Source organism: Halichoeres trimaculatus, unplaced genomic scaffold (assembly GCF_033239565.1).
Source record: "Halichoeres trimaculatus isolate MK-OKI-2021-1 unplaced genomic scaffold, fHalTri1.1 fHalTri1_scaffold_3, whole genome shotgun sequence".
NCBI classification, from domain to species: domain Eukaryota; kingdom Metazoa; phylum Chordata; class Actinopteri; order Labriformes; family Labridae; genus Halichoeres; species Halichoeres trimaculatus.
This window is the reverse complement of record NW_027437181.1, coordinates 4,542,751-4,570,398: the sequence shown is the minus strand read 5'-3', so window position 1 is coordinate 4,570,398 and position 27,648 is coordinate 4,542,751. Positions and strand designations below refer to the sequence as shown.

The 27,648-nt window shown below is 38.1% G+C and overlaps 1 protein-coding gene and 1 long non-coding RNA gene across 2 annotated transcripts; one reads left to right on the top strand and one right to left on the bottom strand.

The window, feature by feature from the left end:
- Window positions 1–979: 979 nt before the first annotated feature.
- Window positions 980–5,213, bottom strand: htatip2 (HIV-1 Tat interactive protein 2). Its single transcript, XM_074666510.1, has 7 exons — window positions 5,009–5,213; window positions 4,518–4,707; window positions 4,332–4,439; window positions 3,206–3,343; window positions 3,043–3,104; window positions 2,285–2,536; window positions 980–1,895 (listed from the first exon to the last, which is right to left on the bottom strand). The coding sequence occupies exons 2-6, from the start codon at window positions 4,704–4,706 to the stop codon at window positions 2,308–2,310; spliced, it is 726 nt and encodes a 241-aa protein (XP_074522611.1). The 5' UTR covers window position 4,707; window positions 5,009–5,213; the 3' UTR covers window positions 980–1,895; window positions 2,285–2,307.
- On the top strand, window positions 2,489–27,293 carry LOC141787830 (uncharacterized). The gene is made up of 3 exons (XR_012598095.1): window positions 2,489–2,558; window positions 11,016–11,070; window positions 27,158–27,293. It is a non-coding gene; the product is annotated as an uncharacterized LOC141787830 (long non-coding RNA).
- The last annotated feature ends 355 nt before the right edge of the window (window positions 27,294–27,648 follow it).

The following is a 27,648-nucleotide window of genomic DNA, read 5'->3' as shown; positions in this document are numbered from 1 at the left end:
AAAGCTTCACTTATGCGTTTTCAACTTTGACTCTGTTCTATTTAAGTAGTTTCTTGCCGGACTGTAATCGATGTAGCGCACGCAATACACGTTCTGGCGGGAAAAGTTTACAGCAGGTGTGTTACTTTTCTAAATGTGACCATTTCCAATGTGTCGTGTGGTTTGTTTGTATCATGTATTAACATTTTTCAATAGATAATTTTGAATATAATTAAAAAAAAACGGAGGCACATCAACTTCTGGTGCCACAGGTTGATGTTTACTAACGCAGGACTGAAAGGTAAACTGTAACTCAAGATTGATCCTGTTAAAGATAATTTGAGAATGCAATAACATTAAAACTACTTATTCTTCCTCTGGATTTAAAACTATAAGAGAGACTGTATTCAACTTAATTTTCCAAAGATAGTTTATCTAGTTATTTTCGACTGGTCCACCTAAGTTGGTGTTAAGTGGTCGAAGCAAAAGCTTGAATCTGGGGCATCAAGATTTAGAATAAGACTTGCCTTGGAAATTACCTGACTTTCTGGTGAGTTATAGGAACAGGGTTATCATCTTTCACAAATACTTTTTGGATACCTGGATTTACCTTGAGCAGCTTTGATTGCAATATGGAGTTAGGGATACCAGGAGCAAGGCTGGGACACCCAAATAAATCTTTGTTGAATTAGCAAGTAATTTCTTGAGTATGAAAAACGGAAACCAAATTCCATTGACCTTTTACTTGAAGCAGGATAGTCTAAAGAAGACTTGTGGAAGTCAAGTACATGTCAAGTTGTAGGTGGTTTCTGTAATAAATTTCGAGATCTGTATGAAACAGCAGGACCCTACAGAGGTTCAGTACTTCATTTGTGTTACTCAATTTAGCCACATGGTGGCGCTGCTGGATCAAGGACAGGAAAAGGAGATTTATTTAAATATCTTTATTCAAACAAAGACACTTCTTCAAACTGCTCATACAATGAAATGCTGTTTTGGTAAAGTAAGTTTAAACAAAGGACAGCGAAACTTTAAAACAATAAAACAAATTAAATATTTAAGTTCCGAAGATGCAGGAAAATAAACTGATGGTGCAACATTTCTGTGTATCATTACCTACTTACTTTGAATCAGCACATTTAGAAAGTCTAGCTATAATCTGTTTTTCACATGACCCAAGAGTATACATGTTGCTTTAATAAATGAATGTTTGACACAACCAACATAAAGATAGTTACACTCAGTTTCGGGACACTTGATCTTTATCAAAAGAAAACACACCACCAAATGGCAGTTAAAGACACAATGAACTATCATTGAGACTGACAAACTTTGCTGTGTTGCAGTTTATAGGACATTTCGCTTTGGAAACAAGTACATGAAATGGTTGATCAGCAATCCTTAACAAAGTTCTTCCCTTTGTAAAACTGAAAAGATGTGTGTATCTTCTGTGTCATGCAGTGTCATAGCACAGGTTTTGTTTTTACATGTACATGCACAATATCTTCTATTGCAGATTTAGTAAAGCTCATTCAGACACAAATAACATTGAGATGAATAAATATAATATTTATAACCAAATAAAACAAGCATTCACAGTAAATGATAAAAATACAGACACTGAAAGTCAAAATTGAGTAGATGGTGTTTCTAAGAATTTAATTTAAGGCAGTTCAGTGCAATATTTCAAAGCACACATGGTGACCATGAACAAAAACAGCTTGGCACTTTTTCCCTGAATAAATTGTTGTGATTCCTCAAAGTCTTGGTGTTGAAGACCCAGAACAGTTGGGTATTTTCTTGGAAACACTCTTTTATTTTCTGACCATTGCAGAAGTAGTGGTTATGTTGACGATGACACGAAAATAATATTTGTAGTGATGTAAATATGTGGTCCCTGTGTCTGCTGAAATGACCTGAAATGATAAAAAAATATTTTTATAGTAAGACGCCAGAGGTCATACAGAAATTGATTGTTATTTTCTAACTTTTAGAGTCAAAAAACTTAGCTTTCCTTTCACAAATGTCAAGGAAATTTAATAAATTGTGTGATGGGATAAAAATACATAAACTCACTTCTTCAAATAATAATAATTTGTTTTGTTAGAGGGCAGTATAAAACTGCAAGTTGAAACTTAACTTAGAGTTATTTAAGCTTACAGTAATTTAACGTTTCATTCATAGTACAGAGTGAAAAATCAGCACAGTAATATCGTTACAATTTTTGGTGTTTAGGACTTCAACAAGAGTCAGACACTTGAGTCAGTCAGGAAACTTTGCAAGAGCATCCAAACTGTCCCCTCACCTGAATGAATTTCTTTCTGTCTCTCATTTCTCTGAAGGTTTCCCTGCAGGTTTTCCTAGAGCTGCGATGGCTTTGTTCTCCAGGATCTCTGTCTTCTGCTCGGGTTGAAGCACAGTGTTCGACACCATCGCTTTTGCCACAACTTCAACTGTGATGGCCATGGATGTGGAGCACACAGAGGAGAGACCACCGAAGAATTTCCTGGCCAGCCACTCGCCGGGCCGACTCTCCTGCCGGTCTACCAACAAAACCCTGCAGGGGGGAAACGCCAAAGGTACCGTCAGTGGTATCATGGGATTTATTAGATAAAGAAAACACTGTGCGGAGCTGACATCTTGCACCTTTCTGCTCAGGAGAAACTGGGTTTTCTTTGGTAATTTACAATGTACAATTTGCATTATTAAAAAAATGTTATCACATGCTTTTATGGTATGTGAAAAAAAAAAAAGTTGTGTCAAAATTTCACTTCTAATCAGTGGGCTCCATCAATGGCTTTAGGCAAAAGCAGGCACCAAATACTATCAGGCCCACAATCCTGAGTAATTTTGGGTCATTTCCTGTTGCAGTTTGAGAAAAAGTTCACAATCGTACCAAATTTGGTAAGACTCAGTGAAAGAAAACACAAATAATTGGTGTTTGCCAAGTTGACAGGATAAAACTCATCTCTGTTTACACCACACAAATTCTTTCTGTTCCACAAAATGTCCTTTTGAGTTTGGGGCTAACTGCTATTGAACAAAGTAAACAGGATAACTTACCCTGGTCGATAAACTGCATATCTGTCAAACCCCAGTGCCTCAATCGCTGCTTCTACTTGTCCCTGGAAGAGAAAATAAGTAATTCTGTGACACAAAGGTAGAGTTACTTTGGGAAGATGAAGAGCTCAGGAGGAGAATTCAGTGAATTAAGGATTCAACATACCTTAACTTTAAGGTAGAGGAAGCTACTGTTTTTATCAGCTCCTCTGGAGGACTGTAGGTGGTACTGTGAGCAGCCTCCTGCCTTTGCAAGCTCGGCTGATTTAAGAACATAGTCATGGTCAACACGGATAAACCCTTCCTGAAATAAAGCAGAGAAATGCCAGAAATGGTTAAAATGGACATGTTTTGGACGAACAGTTAAGGATGTGTTCAGGAGATGTTCTAAAAGTTCTAAAGTTAGTTAATTCCTGGCTCTTGCTGCATATCCTGAAAATATTTTGTGGTACAAGAAGACATGTTGAAATGTTTTCAAAGATTTTTCCTTTCACCTGTTTTTGTTCAATCTTTCTGACAGCAGGTGGTTAAACAGTCCCAATAAGTTTTCAAACAGCAAACTTTTTTTCTCTTTTTTTGTTCTCTTATAAATCTTTTGTCATCAGTCCTACTCCTACACTGCAAAAAAACTGAAGTCTTATCAAGTATTTTTGTCTTATTTGAAGAAAAAGTTGTCTTGTTATACTTGATATAAGACACATTCACCTTACCAGTCAAGAAAAAATGTCTTGTTTTAAGTTATTTAATGACAAAAATGAGGTCTGAATTGCATGTAACAAGAAAAAAAGGGGGCTAATGGAAAAGGAAAAATTTGCTCGAAGATTTGCTGAAAACTTGATGTCTTAATGTGTCAAGTAAATTTTCTCTTGTTCCATTGGCAGATTTTTTTTTACTTGTTACAACCAATTCAGATCTCATTTTATCTTTAAATAACTTGAAACAAGACATTTTTGGACTAGTCAGGTGACTGGGGCTCATATTAAGTCTAAAAAGGCATTTTTTTTTTTACTGAGACAAGAAATAAACACTTCATAAAATTTTCTTTTTTTCCAGCGTACCTCCCATCGTTTGGAGCTATAAAATTAAATCTGGGATAAGCTAATATTTGTCCAACCGACTTGTCTGACCTGCTCCACAGGAAATTTTATTTGCTGAGTCATTGCCACCTACAGGTACTGTGTTTATTCCTATCTGAGAGACTGAACTTCAAAGTTTGATGCATACATAAACAGTCACATATAAATCCATCCAACAATACAGAACCCACACTGGGTTTTAAAAAATGAACTTACAGTCCCTGCTTTTGCCTTGGTTGTTCCCAGGCAGCAGTAGCCAACATCATGGCCCTGGAAGGCTGCAGCATAATCATCAAGCTTTTCAAAGTCCACCACCTCTTGCACCTGGAAAGATAAAACATCACAGTCAGGGTCAAGTCAAACATCATGGATCTCAGGTAAATCAGGAGTCAGCTCACTCACCAGGTTGTCATACTCTTTCCCCTCGAAGGTGAGCTGTCTTCTTCCAATGAGGGTGATCTTGGAGAAGATGTTGCGCTCCAGGAGCTCTTTAAGAAGTACCTTTCCTGTTTCTCCAGAGGCTCCGAGGATGAAGCAGCTTTTATTCTGCTGCCTGAAGTTTTCCTCCAGAGTTTTCATGTCCTCAGCCATACTGTGTGTACCAAAATGTATACACATCAAATGTGAATCAAGCAGTTTCAACAAACAACTGAGCTAATATCCACAAAAAATACACCAGACAACATTCAGAGACTCCAGTAGCTGTGAAGCCTGTGCCTTGTTAAATAATTTCTTCCCTCCTACGTTTAACAGCTGATCTTAACATCTCAGATAATAATAACTATCACTATTCGTGTTGAGCAAAGTCACATTCATGTATTTTCAGGAAAATTTAAACTGCTATGTCCCAGCTACCGCCCCCATAGGTAATAGCAACCTTCATTTTTATTTACCTTGTGTAATTAACCGGCTCAGGATCGTCGAAATACTTCAAAACGGCAGCAATAACCACAATAATGACAGTAAAATACGCTTTCCAAGTGTGTAACAGAGCTGTTTCATTACACGGGTTGACAGGAGCAAGGGAGTAACAGTGTTGTTGGTTCCACTTCCTGGTTGCCTTATCTTTGGGGACGGTGCTGTCTTCCCGCCTCAGTCGTAACTCGTCTCAGGAAAATTACGGAAATTAATGAGTTTTCTCAATATTTTACTCGACGACAAGAGTCCGTGCGATTTATGTGTGTAAAGAAATATGGTTGGGCATGATTGTAGACGATACAGCACAAAAGAGACGCCGTGTTTAGATAACACCGAGTCTCTTCTTCATGCCCAAGCCCACCACTGACCGAACAGCGCATGCGCACTGTGATATTCAAAGCCCCTGGTAGAACCCTGAAGACATCCAGTGTCATTTCCCCCTCATGAAGGTAAAATTAGTTTATTACCTCTAAATGACCACAGAATTTACTTTCTTGGTATTTAATTCAACATGAAAATGTTAACACTGAGATAAATAATACTAATCTTTGAGAGGAATACCTGCCCAAAGCATCTAAATGAGCTCTGGATAGTATTTGTATAGATGAAAACAGCTGATTCTTGGTTAGCTTGATGGCCCTGAAATGTACATACGTTTTACCAAAAAAGCCTGCATGAGGTATGTCATACAGACTACCATTAAAACAGCTAAGTTTCTTGTGACGTTAAAGTTCTCCTCTCAATACTTGACTTGAGTAAAACTTGAGCACACTAGATCTCCAGCAACAGGAGTAAAAGTTCCCAACTCTTCAGAGCTATGTGTCACGTAACAGTATTCAACTTTTTAAGGATATATCACCACTGGTAGTCCAGCTTGAAGAAACAGGTTTCTTTATATAATATTCTCCCATTATTTCTCCTTGTTTGCTTTTGTTTGTTTATTTGGCTCCTCATTAGCTTCAGCATGGCAGAAGCTATACTTTTCAGGGTCCACAGTTTGAGTTAAGCAACACAATACATAATTTATACATTCACATTGATTCTCAGAATATACAAAAAAAGAAAAATGAACAAAAATGCATCCTGACTCAGGTATATAAAGACAATGACTGACAACTAATTGAAACAAAATCAAAGAAAACAGACACATGAAGATTAGTTCTTTGTTTATATGTTTGCTTTTATGTCACTTAGATGTTTTCTTGGTGAAAATTGAAATTGTGAACTGGAAAATATTATGACAAGTCTCAAGAAGGGATTCTGGACTGGAAGGAAATAAAAAAATATGCAGTCATTTGTCGACCAAAAAGTATCTTTGGATATAGGAACATGTCATCCTCCTTTCAGGGTGAAGTAGATCTGCAAAGACGTTTAAAAGTTTTAGTTTTGTAAATAATTTGCTCAGGAAATCTAGTTTTGTATCCTATCTGAAGAACTAATCCCTGAAAAATGTCTTTGCCTTTTGTCAGACCTTCAGGGGGTTTCATTAGCCAAAACCTTTACACAAAGAAAGCAAGTCCAGTCACATGCAATGAATTCATCAACACCCCATGTTTTTAACACCCTGCCACTTGGAACACAAGGCATCGATCCAATTTAATAGAATATGATGGAGCCAGGGATGATCCTGTAAAGATGTCAGCAGTAAGAGACAGAAAGAAAAGAGGCTGAGGTGGAGAGAAGAGGCCTTAAACTGGCACTCTGCTGAAATGAAATGTCGCCTCTTTGTTCCTTAGCCACGGGTGCTAATTGGGCCAAGCTGCAGGGAGGAAAGCTGCTGCTGGGCTCCTGTCTGTCGCACCTGTTGAGTCATTGTCTCTCACATTGATCAGACAGGAAGTTGGAGTAAGAAGGCTTATGCCACAGTGGGTGCGTGGCAGAAACGTGGTTCAATTTCCTTTTAGAGCTCCGCTGCTGGAGGTGGAAATACCAATGGTGGTCAATGCGTTCGTCCATTGATTAGCTTGCACTAAAGGACATATGGATCATAAAGAGTGGTTTTCATCAGCTTGCACACCTTCTTTAAGCCTCGGTCACAGCTTTCACAGTTTCCCAGTATTGCGTAATAAGTTTGATGCCCCTGTCACTGCTGTTCTACCACACTTTACCCATTCAGACAGGATTAACGTGATGCATCGATGCAGTGACAGACTAAAATGTGTTAAAAGTTAATCTGCAGTAGTTTACACATAATGGCAGTCATCCAGAAAAGTGCTATTAAAGTCCTATCAATTAAGATTATGAATTTTACACTGGATTATCAGCAAAAAGTCACAACAGTTCTTCATTTTGACACCAAACTCTAATCAAAAATGAATGCAAGTTTGCTGATTGATAATATATTATATTAATGCAGCTTTCTGGGGTTCGAAACATTCTTATGGATTTCCTGAATAAAAAAAGACAAAACAACATCAAAAACTCTAACCCTGTGCATGCAACTGCTTATATATTTCACTGTTTGCAGTTTATCCAAACTGTTTATGGCTCTTCTTTGGCATTTTTTTGCATTAAAAGTATAAAGAGCCCCTTTAGCACGAACAAAATGATAAAAATGCGAGTAGTACATGCCATAAAGTCAGAGAGATATGTATGTAAGTGTGGTTAGAGTCTGCAAACTCTTTAATTCTGCAAAATTTAAAGTTTGAGTACTATTTATACAACCATATTTGGATTTCTGGATTTATTGTGAAACTGTGATCTTGTTTTTAATTCTGCAGCAATTGCATCATCTGACAGGCAACCCTCACATACCATTTAATCTCCAAATAAAATTAATAAATAAATGAATACATAAAATTAATTAAATAGATAATTAAATAAATAAATAAAAATAGAAAATAAATAAATAAAAATGAATAAATTAATACAATTTAATAAAAATATATATATATATATATATATATATATATATATATATATATATATATATTAATAACAACTACACTGTCTTGTCAGTCTCCAAGATCCACTGCGAACTTATCATTTAGAAAAATAAAAACACAAGCTTAAAAAAAAAATTCTAAGCAGAAAAGTGTCTGCATATTAAGAAAGCAATGAAGCAATCTATGGAAGTGCTTTGTTTGGTTTCATTTTAGTCCAATATGTATTTACGGTTCAAAATGTAATTTTTTAACAAGCTGATGTTGAACACGTCTGAAATGACTGATAAGACAGAATAAACTGAAGGAAGTGATCTTTGAACTGCATGACTGCAATTCTGTTTAAGTATATTCAAGTCTGAAACACTTGTAAAGATGAATACATACATCAAATACACAGAGAGAATGCAACACACTCACACACCCCACACACACATGCTGTACACAAACCCAGCTTAAGGCTTAGGCCCCGCTTCCACAGACTCTGGAGTGTGATGCTAATGATGGAAATTAATGGAGCCTGACAGCACAATCTGCTGCCTATTGTCTCCCAATAAACAGCTTTACAGTCCACATGAGCCACAGAGAGGACGGAGGTTTAATCTGAGGGAGAGGAGACGGTGAGAGCAGGAGAGAGGCTGGGTGGAGGGTCAGACCTCAGGGGACAACACTGATCCTGAAGTGGGGATTAGCTCAATTAGAGAGCCACTGTCTGATCAAGATGCAGGGTTCAACGGTACCTATGATGTGTGGCAGTGCATGTGTGTGTGTGTGTGTATGAGTGATCCCCCATCATTAGAGCTGACTGTTGCCTTTATTTGTTGCTGTATGTGCTGATGCAGCTGGTGGGAACAATAGTCAAGATGATGCCTTTTGCTTAGCTTTGACCTCCGGCTCAGATATCCATTTAGCATCTTACGTGTCAATGGTAATTAGTCTGCAATGTGTTTTATTGTCCAAATGATAACAGTACTATGAATATTTCAGTGTGAGGTTTTATGGGGTCCTGTTTATCAGTAAAAAAGGTGATTTTTATCCTTTCTGTGATTTATTGTGATAATACTTCGCACAATTTCACGCTTTATTGCTTTAAAATTTAAGTTCTCAGCCATTAGATGTTATATGATTGGGTGTTTATGCTCAATATATTAGTATCTGAGCATCAGCGAGCATTAAATCGTGTACATAAAACAAAAAAAGGGCAGTTTAAGAGTAGCAAATCATTTCAAACCCATGATTATTTGGATTAAATGGTTACATGCATATTGCAATCTGTAATGTAGAATTATTTTTTATTTTTATTTTCGCTTTTTTAAATTTATTTATTTTATTTTATTTTATTTTATTTTATTTCTGTAATATGCCTTCACTTGTGTATTCTTTCCGACAGCTAAGTAAAATGATATACAATCAAATCATTTCAAACTGATTCTTATTTGGATAAAATGTCCACATTAATATTGCAAAATGAAATGTAGAATTTTTATATTATTTATTTTTTATTTATTGGATTATTCATTAAATTATTATTTTTTTTATTTTATCCCATTTTATTTAACTCATTTTATTTTATTTTATTCCTGTTATATGCCTTCACTTTTGTACTCTTTTCAACAGCTAAATAAAAATGTATTTTAATATTTAACGACATATCTATCTATCATGTAGTGAAATTAGCATATTTTATTCAGGGAGCATTTTTTAATAATAACTGAAAGGAACCTTTAGTAAAACTTTAAAGGGAAAACTAAAAGTCAAAGGGTGAAAAAGGCCACACCAGCTGTCACTTCCTCTGATCATCTGTTCAAAAAGCGGCACAATAAAGTCACCCCACACCAGGACGGAGGCTCAGAGTCTTCCCCAGGCCTCTGCTTTGTTGCGGGCTCAGACTCCAGGCTCAGACCTCCACAATATGTTTGAGATGAAGCAGAGTATCAGCGGTGCTCAGAGGAGCTTTGCTGCTCAAAGAGCTGCGGCTAAGCAGCAATGAGACCTGCTTTCCCTTCTCTAAGGAACAATGTGCTCATTAAAGGAGCAAACAGATTATCAGTGTTTTCAATAGAGGGTCCTGAAGACAGTCTGGGGGACCTGGCTGCTCCCAGCAGGTAGAGATAAGACTACACTTTCACATCTGGTCAACCTGCTGCTAATAGATGCGTCTGTCCCTCATCGCCTATCTGCTGATGTTGGTCCAGTAACTACTGTGTCCAAAGTTTGTCAAGTCTGCATCATCCTGAACTGAACCTTTAAATAATAGAGAACACGAATTCATTACATGGGTAATTCCTGAAGGAGGTAGCTTGTTTGTTATCGATTTTCTTTATCAAAAATATGAATTGGAACTTCTGATGTGACATGATTTTAAAGGTTTATTCTCTTTAAGAAACCTCTAGCGTCAAGTCACATAAAAGTTGTTACTTTATTACAATAAAATAAGGCTGAATGATTTTGGAAGGTAATCTAATTGCAATTATTTTGGTCCAGTATTGTGATTGCAATTTAGCATGTGATTTTTGAGTGGGGAAGTTTATCTTCTGCATTTTTCAATAAATATGAGAAATAAATCATTATATTGCATGACCAGCCTGAAAAAGGATACTGTCAACATGTAAACAAGTCTTTTCTGAAGGCCAGGCCTACATGTCAAGATGAAATCAGATGAATTGATACATGAATTGATACGAATAAAATATCTTTATTTTACTACTACAATCACAATGGAATATTGACTAATTGATTTAACTCCAAGCCTTGATGACTTGTAATGTTAGTATCATTAATTATCTTAAATAAAGGAAGAGAAAGGAACAAAGCACAGCAGAAAACAGGCCTGGTATAAACAATAATATGAAAAACAAAGATCACATTTTGCCAGAAAAAAACAGCATATTGGGTTCTGCTGGATTTAAGGAAGAAGGGGTACAAGTTGCTTTATTTCCTCCAGGTCTGTGTACATGAAACTTTTTTTTTGTATTTTGAAAATTGCACTCTATTACGTTGTGATGTTGGTTTCAATTTGATTAATTCTTCAGCCCTATAATAATATTATTGTTTGTGAACGGCAGGTCTCTTTTGTCTTTTGTTCTCTTGTCTCTTACAGAAAGTCCTCATGTATTCGAGCAGCAGCAGCAGACAGATGCCATAGTCATCCTGAGGTAAGTGAAAAAAGATTGTTGGCTTGGATTTTTAGTAAACTGTCATAGTATCAGAGTCCCAAATCAGAGTTTGATCACAGGTGGGTGCCCAACAACCATCAAGTAACTTATTATCAAAACATCTAAGTAGGGCTGCAGCTATCGAATATTTTAGTATTCGAGTATTCTACTGAAAATCCCATCGATTAATCGAGTAATCGGATACAATACATTTTGTTTAGTTAAAGAGCAGTTATTTTTCAAATGAAAATTCTCCTCTTTCAGAAATAGAATTTTCTGATACAGCATGTCAATAAGAGCACTTGCTTTGGTAGCTCCAAAATTTGTAAACACACTTTGACACATTTTTTTTTGCCTTGTACATCTCATCAAATGTTGCAGACCCAAATGGCACCCATTTCGTAGAATGACCCATTAGTCTCCAAACTCCAGAAAAGAAACTAGATTTGTTGCTAGTTGCTTTTTTGTATAAGAGGTAGCTTGAGGGGTCTGAAAACTCTCTTAATAAGGCCTCAGCTCTATTTGAAATACCACTCTTTGATCTTTTTTGAAATAAAACGATTCCTCGAGGCGGAGAAAATTACTCGAGTATTTTTTGTTTAAGAGTACCTCGAATCATGTGGGGAATCATTTCAGCTCTACATCTAAGTTCCTGCACCAGCTAGCATGTTAAAAAGCAGGCAGTAGGAGTGCTCTATCTGAGCTTAGATCAGATGTGTCTTGAAGTGATCAGAAGAAACAGAATTTATCTAAAGCTTTGCAAAAGCTCCTGTAGCTCTGACACTATTTGCATTAAAACACGAGCATCAGATGTCATAACGTGAAGACAAAAAAAGAAGAAACTAGGAAATACATATTAATAAACCATCACATTATTAGACACTTTGACAAGCAAGTCTCACAGTTAACTTTGGCTTTATTTTCCCGAAAATAGGAACTTTGAACCAGTTTGTATTGGTTAAAGAAGACGGCAGATCCCGCTCTTTGATCAGCAGCTCTGAAATCAGTCGAGTTATGCCTTGTGTCCCTTAAAATACATCCTCTTGTCAAATCCACTAGAAGCTGTTTCCCAGCTGATGGTATTGAGCCTTTCTTCCATTACTGAGCTGGAAAGCTTTGTCTGAAAGGATGTGTATTGGCCTCAGAGGCTTTTTCTCACAGTGACATGGCGTCTTTAAAGTCAATCAGCTGACTGAAAGAAGATTCTCCTTCCTTCTGTTATAAGTTACCAGCCCTTTCAACCATTTGTATGAGTTTTAGGTTTAATAAGTAAATATATCTTTTGATTATTTCTTAGGTGTGATTTCTAACTTCTATCAATTGATGCTGAATTTCCCGCTCCTAAGCTCGTGAGATGCTGTTACGCCATAATCTGATCCACTTGATGTCATCTTTCTCCATGTTTCACACAAAGAGGCCGATGATCTGTTGTGACGAGACTTTCCCAGGACAAAATTAAACTTGAAACAGTTAAATCTGCGCGCTCTTATATGGCAGAGTAATAATAGCATAATACACCAAAAGCCTCTTAGTGGATATTTGTGTTTGGCTTTGAGTTTTCACTATCACATCTATTTGCTGTCTTAAATCTCCCCTTTGTGGTGGGGCGGGTGAAGCTTAATGACTCCTTTGAACTGCCGACGGACCCGGCAGAATGGCTTTGGGAATGTCAACCAACTAACCTTTAGTCTGTTTCCCACATCCAGCAACAGTGAAGGCCATGTAATACCCAGTGTTTGATTCCTGTCCCCCACCTACACGCACAACTAGTCCATCACTCTGTCAAGGGCTGGTCGCATTAATAGACAGCGGTTCAAAAACACTAGAGACGTCGTACCTAACGCGTTTTTGACTGTTTTGCATTTTGAAAGAAATCTCACAATACTTGCAGTCAACATTGTCTGACTTTAAAGGCTTTGAGCAAAATTTGTCTCCTGAATGTGTAAAACTGCACAGCGATCCTGCTTCGAAAAAGTTGTCCTGATCTTCCACCACAAAAAACTGATGCTTAGAAATGTGACCAATTAAAAGCCAGGAGATCTAAACCAGGAATCAAAACATTTTTATTCTGGGTGCAGTTTAGTCCCAAATTTTTTTGCTGTCTTCTTACATTTTGCTTCAAATGATCCAGATACAAAACTCTTAACAAATCTCACCTGTCCTCTCTGCAAACACCTGAAGTAAGGATGCACAACATATTTTAAGCCAGTAAAATAATTTTTTTGTTATTACTTCTTAATAAATACCACATTGGATATTTATGGATTGAAAAAAACAGATTGATATTGCTTAAATTTACTTTTTACATTTTTAACATTTGAAAAAAATGCCAATCCAACTTGACGATAGGAGAAGAAGAAGAACTGGAGCAGATGCAACAGGTTAAGATTAGTGATTGATTCCAGTCATGGAATCATTGTGTATTTTTTATTGTTTAAAGAGGAGGATAACACAGGTGCAAAAACAACAAGAGGAAAAAAAATTCAAGTGTTAACACAAGGAATCCTGTGAGTCTGCTCTTGACACCGCAGCATAGACGGGAGAAAGACGAAGCACTGGTAGTGCTATAGTGCCAGCTCAAGAATTACTTCATATTGGGCAAGACAAAGCGAGATGCTAAAGCAGTTGATGGAAAAGTCATCAAAGTTTCTGTACTACACAACCCACATATTTCTGAGGATTTCTCCAGCAAATGGCAAAATTTGAGGTCCCATTGACACCACAGCGTTTTATCCTAAAACACAGTCAAAAAAAAAGGAAAATGTAAAACAGAAACGCTGAGGGACTGAAAATGCAGTAGTCAGCATGCCAGGTCTGTAGTTGGCGTTGTAACTGTCTTGTCCAGAAGCTGCTTTTGGTAGATTTCCACTGAAGTAGAGTTGAGCCGATCATCTGGTGTGTTGGGGAATGCTAAGAGCAGAATTGCAGCAACAGATGCACATTTTGTTAAATACAGTCAGCAGATTCAGCAACAACAGGACTGTCGGACTCTTGGATGAACTCTTGGATGAAGTTGAGCGTGACGTCAGCGTTTCCACTAAAAACGCCGCCTTAAGGCTGTGTTATGCAATCAGACATACAAGATCCGTGCGAGAGAACGCGTGAGGCTTTTTTGTTTATTAACACCTGGCACGGTGTCCATTGGTGTCCATTCCAAAACTGCAGGGGGCGGTGTATCACAAACGTACGTCTACCAGAGAACTAAACGAGAGTCGAAGAAGTTTGCCTTTGTTTACAATATGACTTGTCAAAAAGATTTTTCTGGGTTCTTTGAACCCATTTCTCTTCTCTGCCGAGAGTGGCCGCAATTTCAAGCCATGAATTATTTACCACTTGGTTATCATGGTGATCTCTGTGTTAAGCGTCATACAGATGCCTGTATCTCTGCAGTTCGAGTTCTAGGACATCCCGTTCTTCTGCCATCTTGTCCGTGTGTCTCCGTCCGGCAGGTTAGAAATTTTTTAGTGCGCACGGAAATTTTCTGTGTGAAAGGGAGGCATAGGCGCGAAAATGACATCATTCATCCGCACGAAGCCGCACAGACCCCGCGGACGGGTCAAGCATTAATCAGCCTTTACTATTTACGTGGCAATGGTGTCGGCAGTGTTTCAGAAAAATTTCACTCTGGAGGTCAAAAGTCGGCTAAAACGGTGTTTCCGTGTAAACCCTAGGCCAAAATGCACTGATACTTTTGCGTTTCACCCTAAAACGGTTGTCGTGTAAACGGCCCCTTAGACAGTTGCCAAAGTCAGCTTTGATTGCAGACGTCCCTTCACCTGCGCTGTGTGATATGAAGTTAACACACATTCACAGTCTGATCAACGACTATGTTAGTATCACACGTTAACCAACTTCTGGTTTTAGTCATGTGACTGTGCGTAGTTGAAAGGACCAGTGGCTGGATGGAGACTTTAGCATGTATGATCACAGTGAGGTAAAAATGCCACTGCAAGAGTCAAAACCTTTTTTGAGAGTGGGTTAGAAATAACGTCTTTATGTGCACCTTTGCTCTTGAATTCTAAACTGTTTTATTCATTTCTTACTTCCGGTGTGCACAAGGAAAAACAAAACAGAAATGCAAGAAAAACCCATGTCCTGCGTGAGTAATCAGACGCATTTATCTCAGGCTCCCTTTTCTGAAGTTAAACAGAGGGATTGTGGTATTTTTGTTGTACTTGTTTTAGTTTCCATGGCAGGAAATTTGCCTTTGGATGGATTTAAGGCTGATTAAAACGCGATGTATTTTGACCCTTGGATAGTTTCTGATGGACTCAGTCTCAGTGTGGTGCTGCCGGCTCTCCCCTCTCCCTCTGTCTCAGCTTCTGGCTCTTAAAAAACCAGCTGAGTGTGCCCCTCTGATGGGCCCTGCTGTCCAGAGGCCTACAGGGAGAGTGAAAGGAGAAGAAGGGAGATCATGTCGGATCATATCGGACCCACCACAGCACAGAGACCTCCCTGCCGATGAGCAAACACAGCTACAAATGGCAGAGCTGGCTGGACAATCACTCAGTGAATGGGAGCTAATTAGCTGGAGTCTAATGCCAGTTTACTAACACCTGTATTAGCGTGCTCGCTCAGCGGGGAGTCAGGGCTGGCCAACAAGCGATAATCCCTCATAAGCCCAAAGTACTCCTCCCAACAACTGGCATTAGCATATTTAGCTATAGCATTAGCCAGCTGTTGCTAATGTCCTGGAGTCAGGCTCCAGCAAGGATGCGTGGATGGATAGAGGAGGAGGAGTGTGTATTGGGTTACCTGTGTGTGCAACAGGTTCCCCTCACAGAGTCCAAAGACTTTCTTAACACCCCCTGAGCTCCAGATTTTAGAAATACAGGAGGGATGTTAGGAAGCAATGTGTCTCTGTAGATTGCAAAAGTGCCCTCACACTTTAGCAGAGAGATAGAGGAAGTTTAAGGAGAAGTACAGAAACACTGAGATTTCCAAATTCTAATGAAGTAAGAGTACAAAAGTGATGTACCAAAATCTGCTGGAGCGAGGCTTTCACAGCAGTGTGTTGATGTAAAAGAAGTGGAAGATTTTTTAAGGCTGTTTTTGGACAGGGTGCTGCCTGTTTTAGAGTACAAAGGAGCACAGAACCAAAAAGTAGAGGTCCTATAATGTACTTAGAGTGTATAAGTTAAAAAAATGCCACACTGTAAGAAAAAGCAAAGGGAAATGACTGGCAGATATGGGTGCCAAACAAAAAGCTTTTAAATTAAAGCAAATGATGTGCAATTACATTACATTAACAGAATTTTTATTAAGAATTCTGTAGAAAAATACCATTTTTTAACAGGTTTTTCCTAAATTGTCATGATCAAACACCTTCAATGTAGTGACAATGCAAATGGATCTTCAGAAAATTACTGTTATTTTACAAAATCTTTTGTTGTAAAAGTGTTTTATAACCCTAGGTGAGGAGGAAACACAGTGGATATAAGACCCTGTTGTACACTGAGGTATTGCGTGAGGAGAACAGACTGTGCTTCACTGCATGGACCAGCTGTGTGATATTTAATTACACTGCATTTTGAAATTGACCAACAAAGCACAGCCCATCAACACATCTCATTTATTAACACAAAATACACAGTAAAAATCAACAGACCGCTGGTCCACGCCATGGAGCACAGACGGCTGGTCCGTGCCCTGGAGCACAGCAGGGTCTTATATACACAGTGTTTCCTCCTGATCGCAAGTGCTGTTACAACAAAAATGACTTAGCTGTGAAATAATGGGAAAATAGGACATTTGGGACACAAAATGATGAAGGTCAATGACACAGTGACGCATGAGATGAAGGTGTTTCCAGGAGAATAGCAGAGGTTTATTTTTGGAGTTTTTTTTGCTTTAAAAATCTGTCATGGTTTAAAGAACAGTTCATTGCTCAAGATTAACCATTACTGCAACCATGAGTGAAGAGGGCACAGAAAGCAGCTTCAAACGCTACATAAAACTAATAAGATTTTACTGCAATTTCCAGTTAAAAATATTAGGTTGTTAGTACGGACATGCACCCTTGTAAAACAAGCTACAAATTTAGTTACGGATAATAATTATCATTTTATATCAATCTGACTGTGATTTAAGGGAGCAGAAAAGATAAAACAGTATGTTTTCCTTTAAAAATGAGAAATAAACATATTATGCCATTATCTGCATAATACTATTTAAAAAAAAACCACCCAGGTTGTTATTATACAGATAATTTCTGTAATTTTACATTTTTTATACTATTTTTGAAAAACTACTGTAAAAATTTAGGGTTATTGACTATAAAATTTGATTTTTTTTACAGTGCATCTAAAAGACATTTCCACAAGCTGTTTCTGTGCAAAGCAAACTTTAGTCAAAGCTTCTCTGACAAGTTCTTCTAACTGCTCCTGGATGAGACTGAGTCTTGATATCTGCTTGTGGCCAACAAAAGCAAATGAGACAGTCAGAGGATGGATGAATTCTCCGTCTGTGATGCTTTTGTTGGTGGCTTTGCAGATGAAACAGTTTAAAGCATGCTCGGTAAAAAGCCTGTTGTTCATGTACCACAAACGCACGCACAATGAAATGACATGTTTTAAAGGCGGAAACAGGGTGAGATTAGTGGTAAAGATGTACCATTTTGTCCACATATAATAGACAAAAACGTAAAGATCCTCACTGTAGTTTGAATCTAAATTATATCATTCAAAGATTTAAAAGAATATTGCCATTATTTATTTGATTTATTTTCCCTTTATTTTAACAGGAATTCTCCTGTTTAGGTAAAAAAAGAAAATCTCTTTTGCAAGGGAGTCCTGGGCAAGACGACTCATCTCGTCATCATCCTAACAAGTTTTTCTTCCCACCAACAAGTGTGTTTGGTCGTGGGCTCTGAGAAATCACTTTTTTGGTGTTCTTTTGGGATTGATCTGTTTAAGTTGAAACCAGAAATCACACTCTTGAACAACATCTTAAGGCTAGTGGAAAAGCTACAAGAATTTTCATTTTGGCATAGTGGATCGTAAGCAGGTTGTAGGTAAAGCTTTCAAATGCGACAAAGGAGACTCTAGAGCAAGAGACGGAAAATAGAGAGTAGGTAATTTATTGAAAGCCACATTTAATCTCAAACAAGCTGGTTACTACCTGATCAGAAGTTTAAAACCTAAATATTTTGTCCACTTCCTGACAGGTCTGAATGAAAAAGACACTGCAAACAGAAGTATAAAAGGAAATCATGTTTAGACGTTGAGGCCCATTTGGTGTGAGGCAAACATGTTAGAGACCAAACGTCCCTGAAGAATCTTCTAGGCTCATAGATTCTGTCTTTGTCATCTTTCTCACAAACCTGGGAACCCCTCCCCGTGTATGTGTTCACTTTCAGTCCCATTCCTTCGCTCTCAGGCTCCCGTCCTCTCCCACTGCCTGGGTGGTGGTGTGATTACCCAGAAGCCGTGTGCGTATCAAGGCAAGTGCGAGGCCGCTGTGTGTGTAAGGGATTAGCGAGCTTTAGCATTAACATCGTGACTGGACTGGCTACATTCCCTCGCTGGGCTAATAATTTGAGGGGAGGAGAAAGCGGCTGGTCCATTAGCTCAGTCTGTTTGCTCAGGAGTTGGCCGACTCTGATCCCCTAATTTCTCTCCCAGCTTCCAAGAGGATCTCTGGCTTTTGTGACGGAGGGATGGGAAGATAAAGGATGGGACTGAGGGGCACATTGATTCAGAGATCACCGTCCTCGGGACACTCTGTACACTTACCAAACTAATCAGTGTGTGTAAACACAGCGAGACGTGTTGAGGGCTGGCGGCTAAAAGGCCGGGGTCTCCGGGGTTGATTAGGGAGAGCTGTTGATGGACCACACTCAGTGTCTGCGCTCTGATCTGCAGACCACATGCAGGCTGGCTCATGTGCTGCTCCGCTCTGACTGATTGTGGGTGTTAAAAGAGGCTCAGTGAGGATCTGTTGTGGTCTCTGGTGGATCCTCAGAGTGTTGGTGTCAAACATTGCAAGACAGATCTTACCAAGATTAGATCTTACCAATATCAGCATTTATTAATCTATACTTTCTATGTAGATGTTCAGCTTAGCAGTCATTTCTTATAGATTTTTAAAAAGTAGATTCAAAAACAGTCATGGTGATCCACGTCATGTATAAAAAAAATGCTGTATTCACTGACTTTATAACATATGCGCAGAACAGAGCTGGTGAGAAACTGTCTTGGTCTCTTGAATCTTGAATCAAACATTGGTTGATAGCTCAACTTAAAGCAGCTGTGAAGAGTTTAAAAGTGATCTTGAAAAAAAGCTCCCTTCTAGATATCTCTCTGATCCTAATCCACACTTAAAATCAGATTATCAGCACCAGAGAAGGTTATTGCTAAATGCTACTTCATAGCTTCTTTGTAGCTTCCCGATTGGGTCTATGACAACACCACACTGGCTGACAACCACACCGGCTGACAAAGTTTAGTGGAGAGAAGAGAGATCAGTGTTTTTCTCTGCTGAAAACAATTTCTGTGATTAATTTTGTAGTGATGGTGGACACTGGAGCCTAACTGTCAGACAGAAAAAGGACAGAAGAGCAGAAGAAAGATAAACAGGAGAGAGATAGAGCACGAGCTAAAGGCTAAAAGTGCTAAACTGTTTGTGCCAATGTTGATACCAACCCACAGTCAGCAGTTATTCTGCAGTGGTCTGTTCAAAATTGAGAGTCTATCAATGAAATGAAGAGTGAGGTTACGTTAGCTCTGATTGGTAGATGACTGGCAGGACATAACCAGGATTCACTAACATTTCCGGGCTGTCAGCTCCACTAAATATAAACAGCTACTAAACTACTTACAAACTGACAGTGTTTACTTGTTGTCACGTTAGCCTACAGATATGTCGGAGCACCGGGCTGCCGATAGCACTACATATAGCCAGCTACTGTAACGTTTGCTTGATGTCCCGTTTCAAACCGTAGTGCTACATAACTGTACTGATAAATACCTTACCTTAGCGTGTTGTATCCAATAAAAAGTTTGTTTCGATCTGATCTCCAATTTACGCCAGAAGGTGGCAAGGCAGTCCAAACAGATCCTCCTCGTAGCATCTTTTACATCAAGGCAAATTCAGTCTCTCCACACCAAAAGACTTACAAAATTGAACCAAAACTAACAAAACACTGGCTAAAAAGATATTTGTCTGACACCTGAGATACCTGGCCACAAACTTTTTCTGACTAGATGCAAAAACGAACATAAAACAGACAAGATTTAGGGAACTCGTGGTACAAATCTAATCAAACCTAATTGGTTTAACCTCACGATTTCTGAGCTTTGTGGGTGTATTTTGACTCATTTAAGGTGAGCATTTTCAAGCTAACTGACTAAAGATTTTTAGAATCTGAAAACTGAGATCAAGATGCATTTCTCTGGGCCCTGGTTACATTTTTTGAACCCAACACAGTTTTCTTGCAACAATAAATTCATCAGCCATCTCCATCATGAAAAAGGTGGATTTAGTTGCTGATGATCTTTTTGCAAACTACAGGCCACACGAAAGCTTTGACATTTATTTGAGGTAGTTTCATGATAAGCTAAAAACTCCTCATGGGAGCTTTGAGTAAGTGGTTTAACGATTGCATGCAAGCTCAAGTGTTATTCATCCCAAATTGTGTTTATGTTGTTCATCCTAATGCTGGATGACACAGTTGTGTGTCCTCTCTGTAAATAGTGAAGCTTTATTTTCAGTCTTTATCAGCTGATGGTGAATTTGAGCTTTTTATGGGAAGTCAAACTAAACTAAGCACAAAAAGTAAGGAAACTTGTGTTTGGTAGATTATTTCTTTGTTGAAATAATGCTTCTTGGTAATACATCATATACTGTTAGAAAGTCTGTTAAATTTCTTTTAAATGGAGCCACATTTGTCAGAAACATACATTTGAGGGACACGCAGCAAATCATCTCATCCTCTTAGAAATTTCACGACTCACATTTTTGCCAGATAACTTGATTATTTTTTTAAACAATCTTGCAAAAAAGGATATCAAGTGCTTTGAAGTAAGAACCTGTGTCCAAAGAAAATGCATGGAAAGTAAAATCAGCCTCGACACAAGAGGCTTGTATTATAATAACCCATCAATCATCAGATCTTAATCCTCCTCCCGTGGGAGGACAATTCTGTCAGCACACGATGACTCAACATCGTCTTCATTTTAAGTGGACATCAGATCAGATGTCACTATCAATTCCCTGAAGCCGCGACCTCTTTTAATACCCCTCACAGCCAATTAGGGGACGTAGTGGCAGCAAACCTTCAATAGAAACACACAGTAGCTGCTTAAAGCTACACATGCTACCCTGCTAGCTGCTGTCAGCGGGGACGAGGGCTAATGGGCAATCACAGGGGGGCTTATGTTGCAAATCAGCCCCCGTGCACGGGACTCTGCTGGGGATTCCTGTCCGGTGTCGCCTGATTCTGCAGCTTATGATCCAGTAATGGGTGCTTTGGTGGAGATCTGAGAGGCTCCTGTGGGAATATGGTGTCAAACTGGCCCCAGCTTCCTCCGGCTGAGAGAGGCTTTGATAGGCAAAGTGGCACACGGAGGAACAGGTCCCTGCTGATGGGACCTGTCACTAATAACTTGTTCAGGACAGATGAACCACTGTGTTTACAGCTGAAACAGACACAAAGAGGGAAGCATTGTTTTTTAGTGGTAAATGATTTGGAGTTTTAGATTTGTAAGTTAAAGAAGTTAAAGAAGATAAATCAACATTGACTTTTTTTTATTTGCTTATTTTTTTTAATCTAATTAAGATATTTTTATTTCAAAGTTTAGAAAAACTTGCACAAGAGGTTCATAGAAATTCTGTCTGCCTTTGCAGCGTTAGTCCCTGTTTTTCAGGGTGGAGTCCAGAGTGTGTGTCTCTTTGCTTTATGGTCTAAAAGTGTGTTTGCAGAATGTGTGCATCCAAAAGTTGGTGAATCTCAGTTTTTGTGGGTGACCAAGCTAACAGCTGATCAGATTTTTATGTCTAATGTTTTTGTTTTGTTTTGTTTTTTTGATCGTGGTAGTATATTAAAGGTGTTGACTCCAAGTGTTTGGACTGAAACTTTTGACATTAATTTTTCTTGGAAGGGGTTTTGTAAATAGAAGAGAACTTTTAACAACTTCAAAAGTCATCACTTTACTAAAACCTTTCATGAAACATAAGTCAAGAACCATCTTACACCTCATTGTGTTGCAGATTTATACAAATGTTTTGTTATCATTAAAGTCACCAAACCAGAATTTTACCAAGTAATGCAGCTTAAAAACAAAATCCTACAGCATTGCACGTTTATTTCTGAGAGCTTATGTTATTTCTTAGTATTTACATGCTAGTTTGTCTTTTTTAAAAGCTTAAAGCTTTTAGAGTAAGGGTCTTCAACCTGCGGCTCTGGAGCCTCATGTGGCCCTTTGACTCCTTTGCAGTGGCTCCTAGTAGTTCTAAAAAATATCGTTTAATTTTATTTTTTCTTACAAAAGAAATTAATGGTTTAAGACTTTGACACTAAATAAAATCCTGCGTTAACATTTAGTTGAACTAAATCTTCATCCTATCTGTCAATAAAGCCTGCCACCGCTCTACTTCACCTCCTACAACATCAACAGCCCACCAACTATCCATGCACCTGATGCTAACCTCAAGTTTTACAGCCCTGGGAAGATAACTACATCTACAAAAAGACTAATCTGGAAGAAAATACAGATTTTAATTCTGTGTGGATGGATTCATCTACCAAAGTGCCAGCTTAATATACATGTTTGATATGTGGCAGGACATAAGCAGAGAACAAAAAAATGATGAATTGAGCTATACAATGAGTAAATGTTATCAGATGTTATTAAATATAATTATTCTTTCAAAAAAATTAATTTTTTGCAAATCTATTAAATTTAATTTTCTAAAATGTTTACAATTTTTTGAAATGTCCTTTTTTGCATTTTTTTTCATTAAAAACAATAAATTGCAAATTTTTTCAAATTTAAAAAAAATATTAGAATTTTGCCAATTTTTGAAATTTCAAAATCTTTTGAAATGTATGCAAATTATTGACAGTAAAAACCAAGACATACCATTCTATGAATTCCAGAAAAAAAACTTCTTAGATATTTACGCACTAGATTTTCACTACATATGGAGTTTTTTTTTTTATAAACTTTAGTTTTATTGTAATGATAAAGTAGATTTAGTGGCTCCAGGATGACATTAATCCAGGTGAGCTTATGTAAAAAGGCTCCTGGGAAGGTAAAGGTTGCAGACCCCTGCTCTAGAATCTATTTTTTGTTGCTTTTATTCTTCTGATGTCTTTTTTCTTTTTTACCTGTCGGTCATGTTAAGACTTTTGTTATGGTTTGATCCTCTTCTGTTAGTTTTGTGGTTTAAGTCTTTTCCATCTTGCAATTTTCTGTTAGTATCATCTTTGTTTTATCTTTACTTTCTTACCCTGTTTTAAAAAGCACTATAGATATTTATTTTTTACTTTTATCAATAAAGAAACTCTGCCATTAGCCACAGATTCACACATTAAAGAGATGATTTGGGCTGCCACAAAGCAGATATTCCTCAGCTAAGTAATTCCCTGACCTCTAACTTGTATCATGGTTACTTTGAGTCCCCTTCTTCCACACAAAGTCAGTGGTTGAGGCGCTCATCCTGTCCTAGTTTTGTTGCCTCAGATTTGTCCTCAGATGTGAACTTTCTTCATAGTTTGTGTACAATAGGAAGATTTTATAAAGACAGCACAAGTTTGTGTTCATTGCTGTCCCACGTGCCGTCCCGTCACCCTGAACAGAATGTGAACATTATTGACAAACTGACCTTGATCATCTCTTATCGCTCGCTATCGATCACTTTAATCCCATCAGGGAAACACCGGCCCTGTCACTGAGTGTAGTGTGTGTGTAAGCAGTGTTCAGGCAGAGTTATGGGGGTTTACACCGTCTGGTGCTCCTGTCAGTGGACGGGTGGGTGTTTGGTGAAGAATGGTGAAGGCAGGTGGTGTGACTAAAGCGAGGACTGGACCAAATTGGGCGGATGCAAGCTTTAGCCGAGGAGGGAGGAGATGGGACAGGGGTGTCACCAGTCGAAAGGGCCTGTCCGAAACAGCGCCGCACACCACACCCACCCAACTGTTCCTCTTTCAGCGCCCTCCTGCCTCTCTGTCTCCCTTCTCCTCTCCTTCTCTCTGCCTCCCTTTATCTCTCCTCTTCTCCTCCTCTTTTCTTTTCTTTTCAAAAATGCATTGTTAACAAAACGGTTTACAAACCCTGGCTGGTACATTATCCACGACCGCCTCCTGTGAGATTGATTTAGGCAAATGGATTCAGAAAAGGGAGGGAGGGATGGAGGGGTTTGCATGGAGAGGATGGAGAAGTGAAAAGGGGTGTGTTCCTGGGTGCAGCAGCTTTACAAAACCACCACATGGGCCACGTTGAATATTCTTTTTTCTGTTGCATTTTGAGAAGCCATACATTAAACGCTCATTATACAGCCTTTATGTGCAGGGGGAGGCTCCTCCTCTGCGAGGGCAGAGCGGCTGTGGACGGACTATGATCTCTCTGCATATGCATGCATGGAGCATCTTTAGAGCTTTTCTGACATGTATGATATCATCATGACCTGCAGATTTGACTTTCATAAAGCCCAGCTCAGGAAAAGGAGGGTGTGTCGATTGCAGGGCTAATTTTTACGGTTCTAAATCTGATCGTGTGCAATGTTTAATAAAGTTGATTTTGAGGCTGCTGGGTTTTTGAACAAAGGGGAGAAATCTTTGAACTCAAGGTCAAACCTGCACCAAAGGAAGACTTTTAAAGAGAGGACAAAGTGGAATAAAAGCAGCGTATGTTTCAGCAACTTTAAGAGAAGCTACCAGCTCCTTTTTAACAAGTTTGATTGTTAAAAAGCAGAAAAAGAGCAGACGTCTGAGTGTGTCGCTCCATGCTCTCCAAAAGGCCACACTTTCTTTCATTTTCACTTTTCATTTGACTTTTTAACTATATCATTTCACTTTCACAGTTTTTCTCATCTTTGTTCGACAATAGGATCCTTTTCCAGAAGTGTGTGTCACTTTGAGTGTGTGTGTGAGTGTGTGTGTGTGTATGAGTAGGGGGGCAAAGGTTGAACTGGGCATCCTATCATGATAAATCACTGGTTAATGAGGAGTCTATTGTATCCTCTCACATTGTGTCCCCCCCCACCCTCCTCTGCTCCTCCATCTCCCCCTCCTCCTCCTCCTCCTCCTCCTCCTCCTCCTCCTTGTGTCCCTTAGACCGCTACCTTTGGGTTGTTAAGCTGACACAGATAATGAACTGGCCGCTTTGAACTGTCCTCACAATATTGACTGGTTGCACACAGCAGATGTCTCGCTGGCAGAAAGCAACTGGTAAAAGCACATTAGGTTAACAAAGAGAGCTTTGCTTTGCAGGGGTGGGGACGGGAGAGGAGGTGGCAGAGGGGTCTGTGTGGGTGTGATGTGGGGCGAGGAGGGGGCGAGGAGCAGAGGGCAAGCTTCAGAGTTGACAGATCTGGGGGATTATATCACAACAACACATTTGTCGATTATATGAGGAAAAGAATGAGCGACAAAGAGGAGGAGATGATTTGAAAGAGAATATCTTTACATCTTCACAGGCTTGTGCTCCAAACGAGCTCTGAATGATCGTCTTCTGCAACTTGTACAAAGATCTTCAAGTGTGAACAATTACAAAAACATTAAATCAAGCATTGAAATACAGAATATGGATTTGTACGTGCAGCAGAAGTATGAGTAAAAAATGCATTAGAATCATAGTTTCTTGCTTTTTAAGTGCACGGTGATATCTTTATTTTCTTCAAGATAAAGACTTTTCACATATTTTGCATCAGGCTGGTAAAAACTGTTGATGGCAGTAACTATAGTTTGTGGCAAAAATTGTTTTCTGAGAGAATATTTTTGATAAACAATTATTTTTGGCAATGTACTGTAATGTTATCTTAGTAACAACTTTTTGTTATTTAATTTAATTTTTGGATTATTATTATTATTATTATCATCATGTCTTTTTTAATTGTTATGTTTGTAAATTATTTGTCCTTAGCATTTTTTAAATGTAATTGTATGTCTCAAAAATTGTTGAAAACTCAATAAAAACATTTTCAAAAAAAAAAAAGGTTGCTTTGAACATAACTCTAAATGTGTCATTTTGAGAACTTAAGTGAATATTGATATCGTGATATTGAACAGGCTGCAATCTATTAGGGAAGGCAAGGCAAGTTTATTTATATAGCACATTCCAGCAAGGCAATTTAAAGGGCTTAACAGAGAAAAAAAAATATTAAAAGAAAATGACCAAAACTCAATAAAAAAGCAGATAAAAAAAAATAATAAGAAAAATAAGAATAATAAATATTTCAAGGCAATTTAAAGGACTTTACAGAGAAAAAATATTTAAAAAAAATCCTATTAAAATTCACTAAAATGCAGTTAAAAAAATATAAAAATAATAATAAACATTTTAGCAAGGCAATTTAGGGGGCTTTACAGAGAAAAATTATAAAAAGAAAAAAAAATATGTGAAAATTAATAATAAACATTTTAGCAGGGCATTCAAAGGGCTTTACAAAGAAAAAATATTAAAAGAAAACAATTAAAATAAAAAAGGCAGATGAATAATGTGAAAAATGACATTAATAAAAATTTTAGCAAGGCAATTTGAAGTGCTTCACAGAGAAAAAATATTTAAAAAAAAAAACAATTAAAATTGAATAAAAATGCAGTTAAAAAATATGAAAATAATAATAATAAACATTTTAGCAAGGCAATTTAAAGGGCTCTACAGAGAAAAAATATTGAAAGAAAACAATTAGAATTCAGTAAAAAAACAGAAAAAATACTAAGGAAAATAACAGTAATTAAACAAAATCAAATAAAATCAAAAAAGAAAGAAAGAAAAAGGTTTAAACAGACTCTGCCGAGTTGCAGTCTATTAGGGTTGATACTCTGAATTCTCACATTTTGGCACCAATGATAACATTCACTCCATCTCCTGATAACACAATGATTAACTTCATTCTCATTCCTCCTCTTGTTATTGTTGTGCAGTGAATACAGCGCAGCCTGCGAGCCGACTGGTTTCTCCCTGGCGAGTGGGACGGGTGTCTAATGGGTCAATAATAAGCCGTGACTAACCGTCTCCCTGAGGAGCAGCTTGGCCAGACACACACTCCCAGAAAGCAGCAGAAAGGTATGAGCCACCAACACTGATTACCATATAATTGCAGCCATTGTATTTGACATGGAGAATTAGCAGCCCGCTAGGTGGCTAACTGGCCTTTTATTCTGCTGTGAACTGGACAAAAAACACACACACACACGGACAGACATGCACCACTCGTACTGGATAGAATATGCATTTATGTGCACAGAATGACTTGTGTCGCCACGTTTGCATCAAAGTCTCAGATTTCCAAAATGTGGATGTTTTTTGGAGGTGGTGCAAACATCTTTTGCGAAGATGAAGATGTGAGGAGAAGCATCATTTGGTTATTTGTTACAGACTTCATTTCTACACATTTTGGCCTTTAATCCTCATT

Excerpts from the sequence above, each read along its gene's own strand:
- htatip2 (XM_074666510.1), bottom strand. The coding sequence starts at position 4,706 with ATGGCTGAGGACATGAAAACTCTGGAGGAAAACTTCAGGCAGCAGAAT. Across the intron at positions 4,440-4,517 it reads GGAAAGAGTATGACAACCTG|GTGCAAGAGGTGGTGGACTT; the intron begins GTGAGTGAGCTG and ends TTATCTTTCCAG. Across the intron at positions 3,344-4,331 it reads CCAAGGCAAAAGCAGGGACT|GAAGGGTTTATCCGTGTTGA; the intron begins GTAAGTTCATTT and ends GCTTTATTTCAG.